We start from the raw sequence: 8,023 nt of genomic DNA, 5'->3' as shown, positions 1-8,023 counted from the left end.
TCATATTCAATATTTATGGAAACATTTAACAAATACTTGGTCACGTTAAAACTGTTTACACAGTGTTTTAAATATTAAAACCAAATCCATTAGAGAATGACAGCTTTATGTTCACTATACTCCAACTTGCAGCAAATCCAACTTGATAGAATTTGTAGCGCTTTCTATCAGTATCTTTATATTCATGGTTTTTCTAAAAAAAACTTTAAAAAATACAATTCAACAAAACAAAAGCCCAAATCCACAAGTTTATTTTTAAACAGTGACTAAATAAAATAATCACAACACCATACCAGTGATACACAGCACTTGTACACTTTGTTTTTGCTCAAGAAACTGTAAAACCTAATAATACATTTTATAAAGCACTTAACACTTCACACACAAAAAAAGAAGTTCCAGTTGAGAAAAAAATAAAAGTACAACTTGCTTTTAACCACTTTGTTTTTGTCACTAAATATATTTATTGTAGAAACTACTTTTACATATAATTTGACATCTGTTAAACATGAATTAACCTGACATCTGTCAAACATAAATACTTTCTTGGTATTAAAATACAAGTGATTCAAAAACTTAGATATTTTATCCTTTTCATAAAACCCAAATGCATGGTTAGAAAAATAGTCAGTCTTCTAAAAAATGTCCAATATATATATATATACATGACTGCTAATGTTATGTAACATATTGGTGAAACAGTTGACTTCACCACAAGTGTTATTGATTTGAAAAAATAAAGTAAAATTTCAAAATGTATTGCTATACCGCTGGGCTGACTAGAATAGTAAAAAGGATAATTAATTGGCCCAACAAGGCTGATTATAAATTAATACATTTTCCCTACTTTACCTTGTTCATCAAACGTGCATTTCTAACATTTTTTTCCTAAAAAACCATATTTGTGTTTTTGTCTCACAAAAGTATCTTTTTTACTTCAAACTCCCAAATGGAGCCTCTAGCTTTCTGGGGATCCCTGGCCTATATGTATAAGCATTACGGAAAATCCCTCTGAAATGAAACGGAGATTCCTGAAACATGTGAATGGCAGGATCAATCCAAACGAAGTATGACGAATATTAACATCTCAATGAAGAAACACCTTATCTTTTGTTCAGTATTGAAATAGTAACCACAAGTCACATTATTTTTGTGTCTATCTAGATTAATATAAAAATTTTACACATTACAAGAGTAATATAATGAAAAAAATGTTTTCAATTAAAGACTTGTTTAATGTTACACATACATATTTGTAATGTGTCCTTTAAAAAATTAACATCTGCCATTGATAAAATTGAATTAACATACATAGAAATGTTCCTGGAGTGGACCAGTTCAACTTTTTAGAATTTTAGAGATAGAAAGGTTAGAAATATTGCAAATTTTTGACCCTTGTGCATACATAAAAATACTTAAAATTAAACACCATCTTTCTCTGTTGTTGTTTCAAGGAAAGCCCGCCAGCTAAAGTATCACCACAAATTATATAAAATTGAAATACAACTGTTATATCACTACACACTAACATGGACAAAACAGTTTACTAGGAAATTTCTTAATCAGTTCAAGTTTACCTAGCTTCATCCAGCTTAATTATTATAATTTCTGAATGGCCATAAAAACAAATGCTTTATTATATTATATTTATTGTATTCTTTGTTTCTGTAAGATGTTCCAAACAACTTGCATGTTTGAAACAGTAGTCATGTAATGAAGATGAATACTCAAAACAAAATAAAGTTTCTAAAGAAACTGGTTGTCTATTTTCTATGTATAAATGAAATTTTCAACATTCTAACACATGCATTATCTGTCTAAGACATTTTTAACTATTTGCCTACTGTGACTAAAAAAAAAAAAATCCTATTGCTAAGAACATTCTGAAATATTTTATTGAATGCATAAATTTAATTTTTAGTTTACGTGAACAGTTATGTGTATTTTTTTGTAATACATTGGACACATAACATTAAAATTTTTGTATTTTACACAAAAATGAGATAGTTTTTTTTTTGTTATTTTACAAAGCTACACAAGGGTTAGCTAGCTGTGCTAACCACTCCTAATTTTGAACTGATAAGTCTAAAGAGATGATACCTTGTCAACAACACTCATGTCCAACTCTTGGACTACTTTAATTGAACAGTGATGTATGGCCATCAGTCTTATAACACACCCATGACCCTAAGGTGTAGAGAGTGTGATTTTGTGGCAATAGGGCGTAAATCATGGATGGCCACATTAACGGTATTGCATGTAATCACTAGGCCATTACTGGACCCAAAGCAGGTAAGATTAACAAACAAGTGAAACATACTTAAAGTTGAAATGTGCAAATACAATTACATATATTGTCAGCTGCATAAAGTAGCTAAAAAAAAAGAAACATTTTTTTTTTACATAAACAGTTTCAGTAAAAAGAAATTATAGAAAAAAAACCTTTTTTCTAAATTGTAATAGGGAAATAGAATTAAATCAGATTTAAAATTGTTTCCATATAATATTAAAAACTATCTGGTGTACTTTAAACAGTAACTTTAAAGCTATATAATAACAAACTAATAAATAACATCTCTATAACTTTAAATAAATCAAATGTCAACCACTTTAACTTGTACAAACACACTTTTGTTAATTGCAACAAAATTTGCATAAACTACAAATCAAAATGGTTACTATAAAAAAATACTTTTTTTTCAGAACCTATATATTCCACTGTATTAAACCAACTCTTAAAATAATCTTTGTATTTACTAAAATAGGTGTAAATATATATTTTATGGACTTTCATTAATATAATGTACCTTTGACTTCCTGTGCTATACCATAAACTTGTTCAATATTTATGTGTATCACAGATATTAAATTTGCACTGTAAAATCAGTAAAACAAGCTTTTCAACTATAGGTTTACTATAAAAAATACCACATGTCAAACACACTAAAAGTGCATATAGAATATTTTAGGGGTAAGAAATTCATGCAAGGTAAACAATTATTATAATTTCTTCACTGTCAAAGAACAAAACAAAACTTGTGTATGTGGGAGTAGTTTATAGATTATTCTTTATATTCATAGTTCTTTTGTTCAAAACTCTTAACTGGTCAACAAGAAAGATAGAATCTACCATAACATTTAACATTTCAATATATATATATGATCAAATGACTGTTTGAAATCATAGCACACTGCAATGTAATAAACAGACTAGATGCTTGAATTGTCCAGAATGGGAATACATTTAAAATCATTAAGCTGAAAGTAAGTAATTATTCAATGTCTTCTTCAGAATTAGCTTTCTCAACTCCTGGAAATTCTTCTTTATTTAACAAGGCATCTAACTTCCACATTGTAAGTGTACCAATAAACATCATAACAGAGCACATAACAAAAATGATTTGATTTCCAGCTTTACTTTCTTCTGCATGCAGCCAAAGAAGCACAAAACAAGTAATAACGTTCATCGGTACTCGAAACCAGTTCATAATGTTGGCACGATGTGACTCCGGAATCACTTGACTTTTAAGATAGCTCATGGATGGAAAGTATAATCCCACAGAAATCTCCAGTAAAAAAAAGGCAATGAAAGAAAACATTAGCTTTGGCTCTTGGGGATTTGTTGAGATAATGCACAGACACATAGAAAAAAAGGAGAGGAACATGGCTAGAGTAAGGATTTTCTGAGAAGACATATATTTGGCAGACAGCAGCTGGTAAGATAATGAACCAATCATTATACAAACCATAAAAACTGAAAAAACCATCCCTAGAGGAGGCTTTCCAGGGTCAAGAATGGGTGTCCAGAGAAATACAAAAATATACATAACACTTTCAAACATTGACTGAACAACCCCCAATAACAAAATCTTGTTCTTCAAAAAAATCAAGTGGAGGCCTTCCATACAAGTTTTTATTGACTGTGCTGATTGGTCCCCAAAGTTCTCATTCCACATTTGTGCTACAAGTACCCCACTCAGGAGGAGAAATGGAATAGCAACAACAAAGGGGGAAACAGGACCAAAAGCTAGCCATTCAGAAGTCATATCAGCCAAAACACCAGCACTGATTGCAAGAATGCTGTTCCAGAAGGTTGCCTTGGAGAATGTTACCGAGATCCATTCAGTAGGAAAATCATAAGTCTGTACATGTTCATACACATACCAGGCTTCAAATGTTGAAAACAGTAAAGAAGTTGAAATTCCACCCAGAATTCGTCCAAACATTAATATATAATAATTTGGAAAGAGTTTTGTCAAACAGCAAAGAGAGTACAGGATACTAAAACAAATGCACATCTTCCTCCGTCCAAATCGGTCAGCAAGAGTTCCTGTTCCAGTTCCAAACAAAACGCTAGCACCAAACCCCACCACATACAAAAATGCAATCTGGGATTCCATAAACCCATAGTGGCTATAAAGCTTATAGACGTAGGGCCCTTGAAGCCAATCTCCAAACAAAGCTAAGAAATAAACCATGAAGTACTTTTTCTGGAACCGTAAAAAATCTTTATTATTTGCTGAGGATATATGAGATTTGGTGCGTTGTGCTAAATACTGCAAAAGCAAGCATACAAGGGCAAAGGCTGCAAAACAGGAATATGTCATAGAAGTCATCCCTTTGGCCATTTCCTACACGATGTCAAAAAAACAGAACAGATTAGTGAACTGCAGTTGTTTCAATTTTGTTTAGAATCATGATTTTCAAATATTCTTCCCACAAAAATGTAACTATAACAGTAACTTGAAAAAGGGAGTTCATTAAAAACTTCACCTTATTAAAATATAAAAGAATTAACAAGAAAATTAGTTTTACAGAAGCTTCATATACTAGTTTAAATATAAAATATGTATGTTGTAAGACCAAAGAAATACTCAAAGTATTAAAACAGTAAAACAAACAATATATAATTGTGTAGAAATTCTAACAATAACAAGGTTGATAAATGATCACTAGATTTCTGGGATAACTATCCCAGTATATGGGAGCAGCGTGGCACAGTGGCTTCTCACTTTGGACTTATAGTTGGATGGTTGCGAGTTTGAGGCTGGCCTACCGTCATGCCATTGTGTTGTTGAGCAAGATTTTACCGCTCTAATTCCAGACTACCCAGCTGTTAGCTGGGAGTTAATCTGTGATGGGTTGGCATCCCATCCAAAGGGAATGGGTCACCATTCTCATCTGCTTGTGCCACATGAAACTGGAATTCAAAAACACTGGCCCTATGTGCTTTGAAAAGGCATGCCAAGAATTTAACTGTTAATTATCTTAGTACATATAATTTTAAATTTTCAATGTTTCCGTTGAATTTATATATTAATAAAATTCATAATATCAAACATTTAGTTTTTTGGCTTAACAGGTCTGAAGCTCAATGATGACCTAAATTAGGTAAATAGCTTTTGTCATTTAATGATCTTATATTTATTTTGTAAATACAACTAAAATCATGATCATATATTGCAGAAAAAACAAACAAATAATTCACATGAAAGTTAAAATAAGATAATGTTTTTCTTATAGAGATGTTTAAACAAGTTATCTACATTATTATAAAATTTCCAGTAGATTTACGATGATAATATTTTAATGTGCTATATAAAATCAATTAATACAATGCAACAAGAAAAGCATACCTCATTTTGGGAATCTTCAATTGTCAAATTAGAGCTTATACTTATCATTTTCTCTTGAGCAAACGTTAGTAAAGACTAAGGTTCTGTGAGGTCAAAGAAAGGGTATGTTAGTTCAGTAGAAAGATGGTTATTTGTTAATATATATATATATATATATACACCTATATACACACACACACAGATTCAGAAACTTAGGCATTAGAAACAAATGAGAGGTTATTAAAGCCATAACTTCCAAAACTCAAGACATATTAATACAAATCTTTATTAGCTTAGTTGTGCTCCTTATTACTTGTGTGTAAAATAACTATTATCTATTTTTGTGAAGTATTAATAATAATATGCAAATAATGTTAATTTCATAAGGGTCTAATTTACAAATTATCCATAAACCAAGATCCACATTCCCAATCTTTCTGGAATAAGGAATTTCTCAAATCTTGCAACTTTTAAGAAATTTTGGTTTAAGCTCCACTCCCTCAATCTCCTTAATCAAATTCTTAAGAATTTAGGGATAAATCTTATCCCAGACAGAAGCTTTGTTTCCTTCACAATTCACTAATAATAATAATAATAAATCCTATTTTATACCTCAGCAACTTGTCTTACTTCAATACTAAAATTTTCTTTAGTTTAATATGCCCTTTTAATAGCAATTATTTATTATTGAAAAAATGCATCAATACATATAAGATTCTTATTTTTAATCTCTTAATCTTACTTAGGAGATGTAATTTACCCTATGATGAAATATCATTTACTTTTAAGGAAATTGAGGGATTTTTGTAGTCCCTCATTGGTTTAAAATTTAAGTTTAGCATTAACTTGTTACTAATTGGTAAAAAATTAAAAATTATATTTTGAAACGGGAAATATGTGCGTGAGGAAATATATGAATAACTTTGAAGCTTTTATTGCATTACCACTGTAAATTGTAATCCAAAATTATTTTGCATTAAATAATAGATAAAACTGGTAGTGGTAATTAAAAAACAAGACTAAAAATCATTAAATAATTTTAATTTATATATACATATATATATCTTTTACAAGTCTGAAGAAAGTTATGGCATCAAGAATACATCACAGAATAAGTTGTGGTATATGGCCAGGTAGTTAGAGCGCTCGACTTGCAATCTGCGGGTCGCGGGTTCGAATCCCCGTCACCGAACATGCTCGTCCTTTCAGCCGTGGGGGCGTTATAATGTGACGGTAAATCCGACTATTCGTTAGTAAAAGAGTAGCCCAAGAGTTAGTGGTGGGTGGTGATGACTAGCTACCTTCACTTCAGTCTTACACTGCTAAATTAGGGACGGCTAGCGCAGATAGCTCTCGTGTAGCTTTGCGCAAAAGTAAAACAAAAAACAGTTGTGGTATATAATAATAATATACATCACGCCGGTTTCTGTATAATTATAAAGATTATAAAAAAAGGGGGAAAAGAACATTACAACAACTTTGTACAGTTTTTCTTTATATTTTAAAAGAAACACGGCGTTTGTTATTAACTTAATAATTAAGCACAAAATTACACAATGGACTATTGGACCCTGAAATTTAACATAGTTTGTTCTCATGCTTAATGATGAACTACAGGGGGGATCTTTATGAATACTCGTACATACTCACTTTCTTTTTTCAAAATCCTAAGTGCTTAACGCTTGCACCACTGAACTCAATACAACTGTGGCTAGAACAGCGACTGAAAGTATGTAACGCCAAAACAGACAAATTAATTTACAGTGAAAAAGTGTTTATAATTTTTTACAGGTTAGTAATTTGATATTAGTAAAGTTGCAATGGTTTATATGTTTTTCAAATAATTTCAGAAAAGTAGAAAGCTGATAATAAATATTATTAAGTACAATAGTACAAAGAGATCAACAAAGTTTCCAAATAATTCACGCGTCAAATATCCACCCTATTGTATTCCAAAGGGAAGAACCAACCATTTAAAGTATCGGTTACGATATATTATGCGCATACATACTAACAATACGCTAGAAGACATCGCTAATATTTCCGATATAACAATCCAAAGATTTCTAAAACAGCAACATTTTTCTATTTACTACCTATCTGTAGGCAGGGCTAGATGGCTCGGACTATCGCTACAAGATTTCTCCGCCTTACTTGACTAGTCTATGGGTATACGCTTTTGATATTCCGATAAATATATACAGATATTTTATAAATGTCAAACATATCATGCACGTACTTCGATATATTATAAACCCAATTCAACCCAATAGATGGCGCTTCATATCGATGGATAGACATGCGACAGTTTCTAAATGTAAAATATATGCTTTATACAAACAAGAGTGGCCCGGCTTGGCCAGGTGGTTAAGGCACTCGACTCCCAGTCTGAGGGTCGCGGGTTCGAA

The 8,023-nt window shown here is 31.2% G+C and overlaps 1 protein-coding gene across 4 annotated transcripts; it reads right to left on the bottom strand.

The window, feature by feature from the left end:
- Positions 1-2,504: 2,504 nt before the first annotated feature.
- Positions 2,505-7,728, bottom strand: LOC106459784 (molybdate-anion transporter-like). 4 transcript variants are annotated; one of them, XM_022386331.1, is made up of 4 exons: positions 7,712-7,728; positions 7,266-7,338; positions 5,637-5,719; positions 2,505-4,631 (listed from the first exon to the last, which is right to left on the bottom strand). In XM_022386331.1, exons 3-4 carry the CDS (start codon positions 5,682-5,684, stop codon positions 3,273-3,275), a joined length of 1,407 nt encoding a protein of 468 aa, XP_022242039.1. In that variant the 5' UTR covers positions 5,685-5,719; positions 7,266-7,338; positions 7,712-7,728; the 3' UTR covers positions 2,505-3,272. The 4 variants fall into 4 exon arrangements, with proteins under 4 accessions (XP_022242039.1, XP_013774896.2, XP_022242040.1 ...); XM_013919442.2 differs by lacking the exon at positions 7,266-7,338 and having other exon boundaries at positions 7,712-7,726; XM_022386332.1 differs by lacking the exons at positions 7,266-7,338; positions 7,712-7,728 and adding an exon at positions 6,687-6,808.
- Positions 7,729-8,023: the final 295 nt, after the last annotated feature.

The sequence above is a fragment of the Limulus polyphemus genome, unplaced genomic scaffold (assembly GCF_000517525.1).
Source record: "Limulus polyphemus unplaced genomic scaffold, Limulus_polyphemus-2.1.2 Scaffold661, whole genome shotgun sequence".
Taxonomy (NCBI): Eukaryota; Metazoa; Arthropoda; class Merostomata; order Xiphosura; family Limulidae; genus Limulus; species Limulus polyphemus.
This window is presented reverse-complemented; position numbering and strand designations above follow the sequence as displayed.

What these genes read in the sequence shown, in the direction of transcription:
- LOC106459784 (XM_022386331.1), bottom strand. Translation starts at nt 5,684, where the DNA reads ATGATAAGTATAAGCTCTAATTTGACAATTGAAGATTCCCAAAATGAG. An exon ending in TTGAAGATTCCCAAAATGAG is followed by an intron (nt 4,632 to 5,636) that starts GTATGCTTTTCT and finishes GACATCGTGTAG; the next exon opens with GAAATGGCCAAAGGGATGAC.